The 15,858-nt window shown below is 48.6% G+C and overlaps 5 protein-coding genes across 5 annotated transcripts; 3 read left to right on the top strand and 2 right to left on the bottom strand.

Annotated features, from left to right (window-relative positions):
* Nucleotides 1-546: 546 nt before the first annotated feature.
* Nucleotides 547-1,157, top strand: HOO65_100040 (Type 1 phosphatases regulator YPI1; the record flags this gene model as incomplete). Its single annotated transcript, XM_071004708.1, has 2 exons — nucleotides 547-799; nucleotides 871-1,157. 2 exons carry the CDS (start codon nucleotides 547-549, stop codon nucleotides 1,155-1,157), a joined length of 540 nt encoding a protein of 179 aa, XP_070855817.1.
* Nucleotides 1,158-1,969: 812 nt separating this feature from the next.
* On the bottom strand, nucleotides 1,970-5,848 carry HOO65_100039 (DENN domain-containing protein; the record flags this gene model as incomplete). Its single annotated transcript, XM_071004639.1, has 5 exons — nucleotides 1,970-2,454; nucleotides 2,531-2,740; nucleotides 2,786-4,724; nucleotides 5,200-5,231; nucleotides 5,281-5,848. The coding sequence occupies 5 exons, from the start codon at nucleotides 5,846-5,848 to the stop codon at nucleotides 1,970-1,972; spliced, it is 3,234 nt and encodes a 1,077-aa protein (XP_070855816.1).
* A 5,456-nt stretch (nucleotides 5,849-11,304) lies between these two features.
* HOO65_100038 (Phosphatidylglycerol/phosphatidylinositol transfer protein) lies at nucleotides 11,305-12,010 on the top strand (the record flags this gene model as incomplete). The annotated part of the gene is made up of 3 exons (XM_071004705.1): nucleotides 11,305-11,516; nucleotides 11,618-11,834; nucleotides 11,903-12,010. The coding sequence occupies 3 exons, from the start codon at nucleotides 11,305-11,307 to the stop codon at nucleotides 12,008-12,010; spliced, it is 537 nt and encodes a 178-aa protein (XP_070855815.1).
* Nucleotides 12,011-12,497: 487 nt separating this feature from the next.
* On the bottom strand, nucleotides 12,498-13,179 carry HOO65_100037 (V-type proton ATPase subunit F; the record flags this gene model as incomplete). The annotated part of the gene is made up of 4 exons (XM_071004707.1): nucleotides 12,498-12,638; nucleotides 12,749-12,886; nucleotides 12,962-12,997; nucleotides 13,123-13,179. 4 exons carry the CDS (start codon nucleotides 13,177-13,179, stop codon nucleotides 12,498-12,500), a joined length of 372 nt encoding a protein of 123 aa, XP_070855814.1.
* A 943-nt stretch (nucleotides 13,180-14,122) lies between these two features.
* On the top strand, nucleotides 14,123-15,613 carry HOO65_100036 (Meiotically up-regulated protein 154; the record flags this gene model as incomplete). Its single annotated transcript, XM_071004676.1, has 2 exons — nucleotides 14,123-14,377; nucleotides 14,447-15,613. The coding sequence occupies 2 exons, from the start codon at nucleotides 14,123-14,125 to the stop codon at nucleotides 15,611-15,613; spliced, it is 1,422 nt and encodes a 473-aa protein (XP_070855813.1).
* Between the last annotated feature and the right edge of the window lie 245 nt (nucleotides 15,614-15,858).

The raw sequence follows: 15,858 nt of genomic DNA, 5'->3' as shown, positions 1-15,858 counted from the left end.
CAGAATACTTCTCTCCTAATACTTTCATGACTTGCATTCAGATAAAATTTGCCCCAAAGCAGAAACCCCTTCTGACAAAAGACGCCAGGGACATTTTAAGGTTATCACCCACAGTTACACAGCCCTACTCGATAGGGTCTAGTAACCCTAATATGGATCGTCATTCTTCACGTGACGGCTGCTTTTTTTTCTTGTTTCTTCTTTGCCCCGCTGATATCGCCATTATCGGTCATTGGAGACAAACAGACACAGCCTTGACACCATAATATTAGGCTGTAATTTGTTTATAAGGCTTGTCTACATCACCTGCTTTCTTTTTCTGTGTACGGCGGCTTTTTTCTACCTAGTCTTTGTCAAGCGTAATGCCATCTCTCAACTTTCTATGCCATTTTATTTCTGTCCTAAATCAACCGCACTGATACACTAATAGTCGCCCTATCCTCGTCCCATCACTCATCCCTGCCTACTTCTCTCTCTGTATTTCTCTGTATTTCTGTTTGTCTCTTTCTAGCCTATCTAAAACCCCAAACACAAGTACAAACAAACATGTCCGCTTCAAGACACCCTAATCCGTCGCAATATGCCTCTCATGGCTCGCGCACCCACACCATCACTACAAGTGACTCCTCTACCTCTTCATCCACCCATGCTGTACCCTCCTCTTCTGCGGCACCCGTGCCGGAAAGACACGCGCCCGCTATACTGCGCCTACGCGGCGCACCGCCTGCTGAAAGTCGCTCAGTCCAGTGGGCCGAGGATGTGGTAGACAACGAGCACCTCAACCGGAAAAAGTCCAAGAGTATGTCCATACCTTTTATCAGTCTTTGCTTTGTGAAATATCCTATTAATGCTTGGTATTATTGTGTACAGTCTGCTGCATTTACCACCGCCCACGTGGCATCGATGAGTCGTCGTCAGAATCATCTTCATCCGACTCTGACTCCAACTCCGAGTCAGACTCCGACTTCAACGATGCTGACCGCCCGCGCGGCCGGGACCACAGAGCACACAAGCACAGCGACGACTGCAATCATAGGGGTGGAAAGGGGAACGGAGACAAGAAAGGCAAGGGAAAGGCGCCACGCAAGCCCAGTCCAAATGCATATGAGCGACAACCAAAGCCGCACAACCTAAAAGGACTACCAGGGAAGTCTTGAGCTGGGCTTTGTATTTGCCTTTTTCTGATGCCCAGCTCATTTATACAACGTAGACTGGCTGAAAATGTCACATTCCAAGCGCTTTTGTTCTTATGGCTCAATAAGTGACGTCATAGATAACAATCCAAAGCCCGGCCCATTTTGCTTACTAGGATAGCGACGATCACAATTTCCTAATTTCCCCTTGGGTACGTCATTGCAATAACCACTGTTGCACTCAACTAGAGCTTCTTTATTATTCGTTCCCAAGATTATAATTTCAAGCCTTTCTAAGCATCGCACCGTGATAAAAGAAAACAAGCCACAAACGACAAAGAATAAAGGGTAACCCTAGCCTGGCAAAAACAACAAAGGAAAAAAAAAAAGAAGAAGAAGAAAAAAACATCCAAGAAATTACATACAAACAAGCCGAAACAAGTGAAGCAGATGCAAAAAGAAAGCTAAGAGAGCAAAGGACAAAAACAGAAAAAGCCGCACCTGGGAAACACAGCAATAACGAAATCAAGCACTCCAAGTAAGGAGATAAAGAGCATTCTTATTCCCCTGTCAGCATGTGCAGCAGCAACGGCAATAGCAACAGAAGGATAAAATGTACAAGATTTGAGCATAAACATGATCATCATGCAGTGCAGATATGCGAACGAGCGATTACATTTGTGCATTTGTAGGTACATACATACGATGTTGGTACGCATACTATACACATGCATATACGCTCTTTCATATGACCTGCATCCCCAGTCCACTCACTGCAGCTCCTGCGGGGAAGATAACGAGGACCTCTCATTCAAGCCAGAGCCAAGACTGTTCAATCAAAGCTGTGTGGGGCCAGCGAGACCTGCTTTTTCAAGGTCTGCAGCAGATATACCCAGCATGCTGGCTACTTGCTTTCGCGGCATTCCCGTGCCACGCTTGTCTGCACGAGGAGCACCCTGAATGGTCCGTGGCTCGTTCATGAGAGCAGTCTCTAACTTGGTTGGTGTGCGAGTCACTACAGTATGGTAATCACCGGGGAATTTGGCGTGGGATGCCGTGACCGAGGCTGTGCGCCAAATATGGTCTCGGGTGTCACCTAGGAAACTCGGAATCCGCACGTTGTTACGCGACGAGGAGCCTCCCATGCCGGAGCCTAGGGATGAGATTCCGTGAGATGCACGTATCACAGAGAGCCGAGAAATCCCTGTTGTAAGTCCCGGCCGGCCACGTCCCTTCTTGGCTAAGATAATTTCGTCAAATAGCCGAATGGCTGGGTCTGCAGTTGGCGTGCGTTCTCGCTCGTGGATGAACTCATTAAAACCTGTAAAACCAAGTTAGCAAATAAAGAAATTCCCTTAAATACACGCGTCCGAGATTAATAGGAAGTGTCAACTAACCTTGAGTTCCACGAAGCATAACTACGTATTCTTGCTGCTCAAATGGGAGGCTCTTTATAAAGCCATCGAGATCAAAGGCATATAGTTGCCCATGGTTGCGCTGGTCTTTGCTTGGTCGACCCATGTACTTGCGGTAAGTGTACAGAAGACTAGCGAAGCAACGCACAAACGCCGCCCTAATACGATCTGGGTGAAAAGCATCAGGGCATACTAGCGAAACAAAGCCCAGGCAGCGGTTATGCGCAAAAGACTCACATCCGCTGCACTTGAAAATGCCATCACCCTCCGACTTCTCCTCGCAAATGGAGCATGTCATTGACCGGTCGTGGGCAATCCAATTGAAGCAGTGCCCCTCAACCCACATGGTGGTCTCTGTGTTGGTCACCGGCTGCACCAGCATATTAGGCATAATGGTAGACGCTGCCAACGTTGATTGCGCATACGTGGACGGGGCATACCTACCGCCGCCATATGACGAATGAGAGTCGATCGAAATAGCCGAGATGGATCCACTAGCGGAGTGACCCCCTAGAAACGGCATACTAGGCTTGTGTGACAAGCCCTTGTCAACGCCAAACGACGAGCTTCTGCGGGCACGTTCGTCAAAATGTCCCGACCGCTTCTCGCGCAACTGGTTATGAAACGAGTATCCTGAGTCAGTTCGAGAAACAGGCGTTAGTGGGGCAGTAGGAATAGTTGGAGGGAAGTTTACAGAGACTGGGGACACCGAAGATGGCGGGCTCCCGCGAGAAGACTTGCCAGTCCCAGGGCGATCAGACTTGGTGGGATCTAGCTTGGCCCGACTAAAAGCATTGAAGACTGGCGGTCGAGAGTCGCCGGAGTCGGACTCGCCGAAAGTGGACGAGTTCTGGGAAACCCACTTCCCGAGCGAAGCGGGCGATGGATTAGGACTAAAGACCTGTTCGTTCTCTGAGGAAAACGCGTCGTAGGGAAACGTTTCGACTCCGTAGGGTGGAGGCCCCGTTGTTACACCATAACGCAGCTTTGCAGGGGCAGCTAGTTGCAAAAGAGACATAAGCTTGCGGCGATGTTGCCGGGGCAGCCGTATTGGTTGAGAAGTGGCATCAATAGTGTCCTTGTCCAAATCAACAAGAACGTAGTCATCGTCAGGCAAGTCAATACGCTCGTATCGCCGCTCAATGCCCACAATGTACGGGCAAGGCGCTTCTAATACTGATAGCAGACGGGCGGGGAGAATGGGAATAAAGACGCTAGCCCACTTGAAGGGGTACAATAGGCTCACCAGGGCATGGCAGGCCAGATGAAGCATGCTTGTATGTGAAGAAAGAAAGATGATACGGCTCTCCGCCAAGGCATACTCAAAGAGAGCCACCACATTTTCCAGAGACAAGCTCCGGAACAAGCTATAGATGTCGATCGTCCGCGATCCGGGAATCTCATTGGCAGCCTCCTTTCTGGCATATAATCGCAGTTCTCTAACTCCGAGTTCTACCTGAGTTTTGGACGACAATGGACTCACAGCCTCAACACACAAGTTGATAACATACCGCTCCAAAGGCTGCCAGCGACCAACCTTGGGCGACGTTGCAGGCACACGAAGTATAGCGCCATCTGTCATTGGAACAACAATAGCCTTGAGCCACTCTTTCCAAAATGCCATGCGCGTGACATCGCGGCCCATGATGCCATAGGCACGAGGAGCCCATAGGCCACTTTCGCCCGTAGTTAGGCCGTCAATCTTGGAGGCAGCGCCGTGGCGAAGTGGTCGCAGCATTTCAGTCATGAGACTAATCTTTTCCTCGACAGCACTTATCTGGTCCTCGAGACTCTCTCGTTCGTCAGTCCCAGACGCAATAGTGGGCAGCTTGGCCAAGAGTTGTGAAAGATGCGTGCGTTCACCAGCCAGCCGTAGGCCGAGACTAGCAGCCAGCTCACGCTCTTCGTTTGACATGTGACTCTGACGCCATTTCTCACAACGCTTTTCTATTTGCTCGGCAATTTCAGAGCTCACGGCAGTCCAGATAATGACCGTAATGCCGTAGATTTTGGCATTATCATCGCCGGTCATGGTGAATCCATGCCATGTTGAGCGTGGCCGATCGTCTGATGATACAATCTGGATATCGTTAGGGAAGGCGAACATGGGAACGTAGTCGGGGAATTTTCCTCGTCGAGCGATTTCCTCGGTAGCTTCACGGGGGGGGGTATCGGTCTAGGAGAACAGGCTCAAATCGCTTGCGAAGAGGGTGCATGTCAGGGTCCTCAGCCAAGGGCTCGGGAGGGGGTATGACGGAGTTGTACTGGCTTAGACGTTTAGTAGTCCTAACAGAAACTATCGCATTAAATTGGTTAGTAAATCTGTGATTATCGATTCTCCAGCTTGTGGGTAGTGCCATAGAGAGCAGGCCATTGACGAAAATCGCTTGGGCAGCAAAGCCACGCCATCGGTAGGGTCGATCCAAGCATCATAGGTTGTGCTACCAACATCCTGTATCCCAAAGTATGTTTTTTGTAGCGGTTCAATACGAACGGGTTGCAGCCCTACAACAGAGAAGCGACACAAATCGTCTAGCAGCTGAAGAATGCATTCTATGTGTAGTGTCTCGCAGCACAAGACCCCCTAGTTCTGGAGAGGAAAAGAAAAAAGGGAAAAAAAAAAAAGAAAATAGAATCAATCCATCACATACCTGGTCTACCAGCGGCTGGCTGTTTCCTCGAGCTGTGGATGTCTCTAAAGCTCATTTTACGCCGGATACTACCCTTAATACTGCGCAATGGACTTCTCCTGCCCGAAGGGTCCAGTTCGTCAGCCTTGATACGCTCAGCTCTAGGGGTAATCATGGGCGGGCGAGAATGCAGCTTAGCGCCTGCACTAAAAGTCAGATCGTCAAGAAACACTTCACGCTCAGCAGCAAACTTGACAAGGGCAGAGTCAAAGTCGAAGCCGTTGTCTTCAGTTGGGTCCCGAAAGAGAGTAGAGGTGGTTATTGTAGCAGAAGTAACATTTTGGGCATCTTCGGGTGTGTTTGAAGTCGTTGTCGAGGAGGTAGCGGCGTTAGAAGGGCGGATCGTAGCACTACTTCGGTTGCTCTTCGTGCCGCCTGTATCAAGCTCATCGAGAGTGTGGATTGAGAAGCGGCCATCTGAAGATATTTTAGAGGAGCGGTTCCAGGAGTTCTGCCTTGAATGTCTGAACGAGTTTCTAAAGTTGGTAGACGAGGCAGCCTCAACATCTTCTTCAATTGTGGTCTCTGGCTGGTGGGGGTCTCCATAGGAAATGGTCTCGACGCCGGCAATCCAAAAGTAGTCGGCGAGGGGAGTCGAGGGGTTTTCCATTATGGCAGATGTTAGATGTGGAAGAAGCGACGGTCCAGGCGAGGGATAGCAGGTATAAATATTATTAGGCGTGTGTCTCTGTCGACCATGGAAAGAGATAACAAGCTAGTTATAGGTGTGCTAGAGTATTAAGACCAAGACAAAGAGATGAGAAAAGATCGACGGGCATTGGTGGTTGGACAGACAAAAAAAAGGCGTGTTTGCTCTGGAGAGGTCCTATCTTCCTACGGCGGTACTAGCAGTACAGTGATGCTGAGGGCTGGGACAAGATATTGAGAGAAAAAGAAGGAACTCGGGCCAAGTCGTGAAACAAAGCAAAGGCCAAGAAATCAAGTCGAGGACGGATCAGAGCCGGGTCGGAGTTCGCTTGGAGAATAACTGCACTCAAAACGTGGAGCGGTTGCTTTGGGAAGCTTTGTCAAGGTTTGAGCAATGCCGAGTCAGTTCAGGCGAGGTTTTTTTTTTCTTAACTGGCTGGCGAGAACGAGATATTTTGTGTGTGTGTGTGTGTGTGTGTGCACTCTATAGGCCAGAGAGGTCGAATATGGGTTTGGGTTTACGACACCAAGTCTGCAGGAAAGCCCAGGAGAAAGGGAAGCAGAAATTAAGGAGAGTAGAGTCTAGAAAAAAAAACCACGGCCCGAAAGTCCTGTTTGAACAGACGGGAACAATCCCTATGGGAGGGTATAGGAGAATTGAAACAAGTCTTTTTAGCCGACAATGTGAATTGTGCGTATGTTTAGGGGAGGAGAGTGTCGCCGTGGGGTGTAATGGTCGGATAAATCGCAAGCGGCTCGTCAAGATGCTGTGCAGCTGCTGTCGCAGTGTCGCTTGGTTCAGGCAACGGCCTAAGGCCAATGGAAAACAAGCAGTGTCAGTCAAAGAGCCAAATACAATGGGCTAGCTGCTGGAAAAGCAGCAAGGCGGATGCTCTGAAGGTCTTCTCACAACTCCCTGGGTGAGGCTCTTCCTCGGAGGCAGTCCAGGCGAGAGCATGAAGGGGAAGAACAATGATACGACAGCTGGCGATTGAAAATGCAGATACCGAAAGCCCAACCAGCTTATGCATTTACAGAGGCGCGAAGAGAAGGACGCATAGGATTCGGGAGGGTCTTTGACTTACTCAAACAGTGGCGGGTGAAGCCCAAGAAGAAAGCGAGAAGACACCAGCTACATGTGATGTGGGATTGCAGAAAAGAAGAAAAAGGACAGAGGAACGTAGTGACTTAAGGGAAGAAAAAAGAGACCAGGGCCGGGGAAAAAAAAGATAGACGACTTGACTTGGTCTGGTCTTTGACAAGTCGACGAGCCGGCCTTAGGAACAGCTTCGCTCGTACTCTGCTGCCGTTGGTCGATGGCTTTGATGCAAAGTCAGGATGAAGCTCTGACTGGATAGAATTGGTACTAGATTTGGTTGGCTGGTTGTTAGCTGGTGGCTAGAATCAGTCTGTTCAAGCCAGGGGTTCGATTTGATAGCGGCGATTTTAGAGGTTAAGGGGAGCAAAGAAGGATAGGAGGGGGGGGAGGGGAGGGGGGAGGGGTGAAAGCAGTGATGATGCTGTGTATGCATCCGGAGCGTTCTGGTGAGGTATGCAACACATATACATACTACAGATATACGGACATGCAGACATACAGGCATACAGGCATGTATGCACACGCACACACAACAAGGAAAAGAGAGAACAATGGATATGAAAGAAATCGGCTGAAAAATAAGAGCTTATCGATTCAGTGTGGAAAAGATAGTGAGAAAAATGGAGCATTTGGGCCGTCAAATATGGGGGGAGGGGGGGGGGTTGGCTAAGCCGAAAAGTCAAGAGAGAGGACAAAAAATTATGTGTTCAATGGGGCTCCAGGCTCTAGCTCTAGCTCTAGGCCCTAGGCTCTAGTCCCTAGGCTCTGCACGCTTAGCCCAGGGGGAAGGGGTCCAGTATAATCTTGAAAGCCGCCAAAACAGCAAGGCCTTGGACTTCGAAAGCTTTGATGGCCAAGTTGAAGGATGTGGGTGGACTTTAGCCTGGACTTAGCCAGGTACAAGCACACATGGCGCAGACACAGGCACAGGTACAGGTACAGGTACAGGTACAGGTACAGGTACAGGTACAAGTACAAATACAAGTACAAGTACGAGGGCAATAGACACACACAGACACAAATGCATACATACACATACGTACACATCAAGACACACACACGCACACACACCACACCCAAGTTGCGACAAGTGTAGCTGCAAGTAATAGCCAGTCGTACTATAATTGCACGCTACGTAGTAGATGCTACATTGTGCTACATATTCTATAAGCTACTGTTCCATCTTGCCCAGGCACCTTCCCAAAACCTCATCAACTCAGTAGTCCTGAAAACTCTTCCATTGTCTAGTCCTCTTTTTCGTGCTGCCACTACTCCTCTTCCTCTTGCTCCTCCTCTTCATCTTCTCCTCTCCCCCGTCTGATCTTCGTCCTCTCCTCCTTGACCTTCCTTTTCTTCTGTTTTCTCCTTTTCCACACCCCCAGCAACTCTACACGAGCTTGCCATCCTCGTCTTTATCGCCATGGCTCGTGTAATGTATTCTCTCTTGTCCTGCATCTCGTACACTTTTGTCGTCTGCACGCTAACTCTAATTCCCCCTGAGAACGAAGGTAAAAAAAAAAAAAAAGAAAAGATAAAAAAATAGGTCTCAAGACGCAGGAATCGCCCTCCTGTTGCACCATATTTCGACCAACAGAAACAAAACTTGCGCCCTTGGCGATCGACCATACAAGAACAAGACACAGGGCTCAACCTAGCTCAACCCTGTGAATCCTAGATGTCAGTGGCTGAGTATCCTGACTTGGTCGTCTCGTTATGTGCATTAGCTTCAACCGAGACATAGGCCAGGGGCCAATATCCAGGCGGGTTTTGACTTTTTTGTCTTTATTCATAACAGCAAGAGACAGCAAACAAACCACGCAAACAGGTCGACTGGCAGAGCGACGGGAGGACAGAACAATACCGTTTTCCTGCATCGCCTCTTCTCTCCTCCCTCCTCGGATAACCACGTCGTGATAGCCCTCACTCGTATCAAACTCACTCCCCTCCCCCGTTATAACGGGAGGTCTGGCAACCCTACAAATACAGCACGTCACTAAGAATCTCCATCCTCCGCCTCAACCCCTCCAAGGCTGCGTTAGACCTCGCTTCCTTTTTGACCAAACTCCCCCTCCTTCTTTTATCGTCATGGTGTCCTCTTGCCTTCGGTTCTAAGACAACGTACCATATAGCTCTTTGTTATTGTTTATTGTTTACTCCAAACAGTTTTTGCTTTTTTTTTCCCTTTCTCCTTCTTGTCCAACGAGACAATTAGGCGCAAACGTAGACGCTACTGCAAGGGACCGTTCAGCTTCTATACATTCTTTTTATCTACGGGATGGATACAAACACAACAGAAGAGCTGCAGATTCTAGCCAGCAACGGCCACGGTCTAGAATGCAGCATGTGGACACAGACACACAAGCGAACTTCGTTTACCAAACTCACACCCACGACCCTTGATTTTCTTCTTTTGCCCTATAATCATCTTTTATAGATATTACTACGTATTTGTCGCTCTCTATTTCTGCATTCGACTCCCCTCGCCTAGCCCCGTCTGTTTTTCGGAGCGGGGCGGAGCCAGCTTCTTCCAAAATGGCCGTGCTCAAGACTTTACAGCCCTCCCTTTTTTATTTCCGGTAGGAATTTACACCCCTCTTGTTGAATATGCACGTACATACACGCAGACACGCACGAGACGGCACAAGTCGATGAATGGAGACGCCTAGCACCGTTTTCGTCCGTCTTCTGCCGTGGGGGGGTTTCTTTAGGTGTTTCTTCCTTGCTCCTTGCACCCACTCAAACATGTCCTCTCCTCCCCTTTATTCCCCATTTCACTTCTCCTAAGGGTCTAGATCAGATCAGACAAGTCTGTTTGTCCATGACCCAAGCCTTAGTGACAAACAAAACGTCCGCAACAACCAGTCTGGTTTAGGCTATTCTTTGTCTTGAATCTCTTTGTAACCCAGGTCCCCAATGTCTTGACTCTTATTTGTATTCACTATTCCTTGATGATAAATCCCGCCAATTCACTAGTCATTCTGACGCTTACCTGTCTGCAAAATTCAAGCTGTCTTCGCATTTTTACAGGAGTTGTCTAGGGTTTCTAAGGCTAGGGTTGCGTGCCTTCCCTCTCATTGCGAGAGAGAGTCTCTGCATTTGTTTTTTAACATGCGACACGCAACATGCAACACCTAGACCAAAGTACCTATCTACCCGCCTTACCATTTCCCAACGAGATGACGTGTACAGGAATATAAAAGATAGGAACAGCACTTTGATGATTTTCACATTCGTCTTGTGGTTGTATGGGAAACACCATCTCAATTGACATGGAATGTTTAACCCACAGCCACTTGGGCGCTGGTCCAAAAAACTAGCCTACGAAAAAGAAGCTGGCACAAACATAAATGTACTTTGTGATCTACATTCTCTACCTTGGTTGTTTCAGATATACGTGCGATGCTGTTGTTATATTGCTATACGGTTGAGGGAGGCACGGGAGCCTGCACTCTCCCCCCCCCCCGTCCATGTCCTGAGTAGCCGGGTTGGGGTTGAGATTGAGGTTGTATTGGGGTACTTGGATAGAGTTAGACCGTGGGGCATTTATTATAGTAATAACATTAACTAAATGACAGTTGAAGGAGTAGCATAAGAACTGTATATTGAAGGACAACTCGTAGCCAATGCCGGCTTCGAAGAGCCTGCGATTGGGTTCTGCAGATTCAGTCTGCTATGCATTTTCAGAGAGCCAGTGAACCCTTGAGAAATAACCCTAGCACGACGGCAACTAACTATGTGGTTGGGACTAGACTTTGAAATGATGAGGCAATATCTAGACATTTGCAGAAACTAACTCATTGCCCCTTCAATCCATTATAGATCCAGCAGCTATAAAGGGTGCAGGGAGAGAGGGGTTTTACTCGTTCGTCCGCAAGCAACTAGCAGTGCTAGCAAGATGGCAAAGCAAAAAACCGGTTCCCGCACGTGACCGCTCTGTGATCTGTGGGTGTTATTGCTTGCTTTGGCTGGCTGGGTTGTCACATAAAACGGGGCCAATCAAAGCGTGTCAACGAGGGCCCCACTGAAAACGTACCTTGTAGCCAATGAATGTTGCTCTCTAATTCCTCATGACGTCCTTAGCTTTATCTTGAGTTCGCATTTAACCTCAACAAACAAGGAGCACCTCAACTTATCTCTTTCTCTTCTTTGGCTGAATAACTACGAATAGCATTTCCAACATATTTTTGTGTGTCTGGCTGTGGCAAGAGTCACGCGACTAAATTTATTTTCTATTCATATATTTGAGGCTCACTTGACGCGACACTCTGCTCGCAATCATTGACGTTTAAGCGCCACTTACCGTTCACCGAATTTACGAAATGCGGTTTCTCACCACTGCCGTCGCCCTTTTGTCGGCGACCATCGCTCCGGCCTCAGCTTTTAGCCTGATCTCCCAACCCGGGGCAGATCTGGTTGCGACAGAAAAGCAAAAGATTCCCGGTGACTCTCCTTTGGCTCTTTGCGACAGAAGCCACGCCGATGATGTCGTTGTCATTAAGAGAGTCGATTTGGTTCCCAACCCCCCCAAAGCGTGAGTGTCCCTCCCCCCCGCCTTTCTCTTCACTGCCACTAGAATTATCACGCACCTATACGAAAAATACACACACTAATACACGGTCTATTATACTGCAGTGGCCAGGACCTAATCATCAAGGCCTCTGGCATCGTCAAGGAAGACATTTACCCAGGAGCATATGTCTTGTTAACTGTCAAGTATGGACTTATTCGTCTCCTTACTACAAAGGCAGACTTGTGCGAGCAGGTCCAGAACGTTGATCTTGAGTGCCCCATCAAGGCCGGCCACCTGTCGCTGGTCAAGAACGTCACGCTCCCCGCTGAAATCCCCCCTGTAAGTAAACGTGACCTTGGCCTTGACCTTTGTGTAATCATCAAGACTGACCGGATTCTTTACTTTAGGGTAAATACACCGTCTTCGCCGATGTGTACACCGTCGACAAAGAGCCTGTGACTTGCCTCACTGCTACTGTCTCATTCTCGCCCAACATGCTCGGAGCTGAGCTGTAGTGAGCAGGCAAGCTCTCGGGAGGATGAAGAGTCACAGGTTATCCTATCCTGTATGACTCTACGCTTAATATCGGCTTCGAACTTGATGTTAGTCGGACGCCAGATGGCTTAGTTATAATGTTTCATTGGCTTCATCTACAGTTTTTACAATTCAACAGACAGCGGCTTTTCCTTTTTTTTGGTTCTTGTTTGTGATGCGTCTATGTCCCGAAGGATACAAGATGAGCAGGGAAGAGAGTTGTGATGTAGACGCCTGCCGCGACACGGATTAGCATGGGCTGCTTGAGAATTTTTACATCATCCACCAACTAGGTATCTATCAGTGGCCGTGACAATGAAGATGCCTGTTTCAATGTTGCAAGTATCTTGGTTACGAAAAAGGCGCTCAAGTTCAGGAACTGATTAATTGTATAAGCTGACACGACAAATTGTAGAACAAGATTTCATCCAAAAAGTACACAACAACTGCCATTTAAGGCTGGCCTGTTCATTCGCCAAACAGTCTGCGGACTCTGCGCAAAACGCTGTCCTTTTCCGGGTCGTAGGGGTGGTCCTTGCTGGGGATCTCGAGGATGGTCGGGAAGGCAGCAGTATAGCTGTCGACTTGGTGTCGTATTCTCTCGGCAATCTGCATGGAAGAGGGCGAAGGCAGGTTAGCAAATATAGGAAATACCGCACTGCGATGGCGTGCGAGAAAGAAGGGAAGAAAGGAAGAAAGGTATAGAGGACCAAACTTACGTGCTGGTTAATCAGGACAATCCCAATATCCTTGCGGTCAGTGGTGAAGCGCTCAAAGGCAGCCTCAATGGCAGACGTCTCGGTCTTTCCGTCGACTACAAGGAAGTTCTTTTGTGTATCGGCTCCAGAAGTGACGTGCTGGGCATGGTGTTAGTTTTTCGAGCAGCTAATCGGGCTAGGTAGGTCAGGCATGAGCTGGGAGCCTCAACTTACTCCAATGCCGGCAAGGAGAAGACCCGTAACAGAGTCCTGCAGAGAAGGAAAAGATTAGCTTCAGGTTCAAGCAAGAGAGCAAGAGGGAGAACGGAGGCGGGTTTGGTGGTCGGGAAGCAGCGGGTTGAGGGCGGACGAGGCTGAAGACAGGCGGCATTTACCTCATCGCCAATGACAGCGAGAAACTGGCGGTCTTTGTAGTCGGCCTGGGAAGCCATTGTGCTTGGAGATAGATTGAATCTTGCGGCCTGCGGCGAGGTCTCTAGATCTAGAATTTTCCTTTTTTTGTTCCTTTAGAAACGCGAGAATTGGAGACCAGCAGCACGAGGAATAGAAGAAAGAGTCGAGAGTTTGGTGTCAATTTTTGTATGAGAGCATTGTTTTGGTTCATCATGAAGCTATACTATACCCAGCCCCACTTATCCGGCCGTTTTGGGGCTGTACACACAGTGTGCACGCACGGTCTAGATCCTTGACTTTTGTGATGTCATGGGATAGTGGTGTTGAGACAGGGAAACGAGAAGCACATGTGCAGGCTTGATAACGGTAGAGATGGCGCAGCGATAGGGAGGCAGCTAGAAGATGTGGTGCTTGGAGGGAAAATGGTATCAAGCTTTTCTTTTTTCTTTTTAGCTTGCGCGATGCCTTCCTGAATTATTTTTGCCCTGAAGCCTGATCGGTGCTGGTATTACAGTGCCTGCGACATATAGAAACACTGTACCACATTTGAAGACTGGCGTTGTCTTGGGGAAGCTTGGTATCAGCCTTGGGAAAAAAAAACAATTTTTGTTGCAGGTTTTTTTGTTTACTTTGGGGTGAATTTAGCTGTTCTTTATTCTTTGTTCATTTTCTCATTTTCTCTAATGCCAATAATAATTTTGCTTTGAAGGTGAATCGTTGCCTTACATTGCCCTATTTGTTTTTCATTTTCCTTCTTTCTTTCCTACTTTCTTTTAATCTAATATCCTCCCCTAAGTGAAGCTTCACGCTATAACCGGTAACGAACAAACAATCGCCCTTTACCTTACGATATCCCATTGAAATCTGTCGTATCTTGCATATTTCCAACCCGAATCAAATAGCTACGAAACCATTAATGGACAGTCACGCGGCGCACTTGGGCATACTATAGGCACTCGAACACGCAAAGACGCACGCAAAATGGCGCCTCCTCCGCGTCGAATCGTTCGCAAAAAGCCATTATCGGAACGGCTCTCGGCCGTTCTCAACCCGATGGACTTTCTGCTTTGGCTATCAGAGGAGATGGAAACACGCGAGTACGATCCCGAGACATTGGGGCTGAAGCTGGGGCTTGCTATGCATGTGGTATTCCTTCTTGCCCGGTCAAACTCGGCATCTGAAGACGTTGACGATTTGTTTGGCGATGGCGGTAGCTCTTCGTCAATGGCTTATTTGGTAAGTTTGAGCTTGTCTGCTTGAATCTTCATCTTTTTTGGCCTTCTGCTAACCTATTCTTTCTGGCAGTCGAGAGCACTGGTCTGGACGCTGGTTCTAGGATGCCTGGTTAATGCTTACTATACGACTACCCGTGTTCGCCTGTATCGCCTTTTCCAGCACAATATAGATGCTGTTCCCGACACAAAGTCTGCTAAGCGCGTCAATGTTCAGTCTACCCCATCCGCTGCGTCTCCGATTCGGCTTTTCAAGCATGCACTCAGGCCCGAGAGTGCCGAAGACCGTTCTCATCCCGACAAGACCCGCGATGTATGGGAGCTGGCCGTGTGGGACCCTCTCCCACTGTCCTTGCGTATTGCGTGCATCTTCAGCCCAGCACATGCTCTTGTGTATCTTACCTTCTTGCCCATCTCCCGTGACGATCCCCAACCAAGCATCACGGTCCTCAACTGTCTTGTCCTTCAAACAGTACTGTCACTGCAGCTTCTGCTTGTGCAATCTTGCTTTGCCCAGCAAGCTAAGGATACAGCTCTGGTGAACCGGGAGGTTATGAACGAGTACAACACAAAGTTTGTCCACCCTCGACTGCACCCGACTGTGAGAGACGCTGCTACCCAAGCTAATATTACCGAGACTGGTAATAACACGCTTCGTATTGAAATGTCGTCGGCTATTGGAACTCCCACAACTCTCCTTCACCGGGGCTTCCAAATACATCCCAATACAAACTATAGCAAAGCCTATGATCCCGAGGGTTATAATACTTCCTTTGGACATTCGAACAGCCCTCAAGTTTACACACCTACTCCTGCCTCTAGGCCAATCCAGTCTATTGAGTCGCCTACTCCTGCTTTGCGAGGATCGCTTCGTGAAAGTATGCCTGCTATGATGGTTTCACACGGTACATCTACGGGCGCTAATGTGCTGAAGTCAAGGACCTCTATGGGAACGATGTCTGGGTCGGGCTCTGAATCCTACAACTTTGGTGGCAACATGGGCGTCCATACACACACTAACTCACCGTTGAAGAAAGCGACGAGCATGGGGGATATGAGTCATTCGCCTCAAAATTCTCGTGAGATGGCTGCGCTTGAACAGCAGCAGCAGCGTGGCAGGCTGTATGCGGGAACCAACCCCTTTGCCGAATCACGGGGAAAGCCTTATTCTAGCAAGCCAGCGCATTCAGCTAGCCAACTGGGCAGAGACGCAGTAAGTAGGTCACAACGACAGTACTAGCATGTTGGCTAGATATAGAAACGACCATGTAATATCTAGCCGAGAGGTTCAAATAGCAAATGTTTTTTTCTCGAACAGCGATGCACGCAGTGTAGATTGCAGTTATGTGTCATGGTTTGTATCGTACGGGGGTAAATGATAAGTAGGGTTTGCCTCTGAATGTGCAAGGATAGGGCGGATGCAACATCATGGTTTAGTCTAGTTGGCTGAGAGGAATGGCAGTTGGGATGCAAAGGAGTTTAGCT

The sequence above is a fragment of the Ceratocystis lukuohia genome (genome assembly GCF_044167205.1).
Source record: "Ceratocystis lukuohia strain C4212 chromosome Unknown Supercontig10_pilon, whole genome shotgun sequence".
Taxonomy (NCBI): domain Eukaryota; kingdom Fungi; phylum Ascomycota; class Sordariomycetes; order Microascales; family Ceratocystidaceae; genus Ceratocystis; species Ceratocystis lukuohia.
This window is presented reverse-complemented; position numbering and strand designations above follow the sequence as displayed.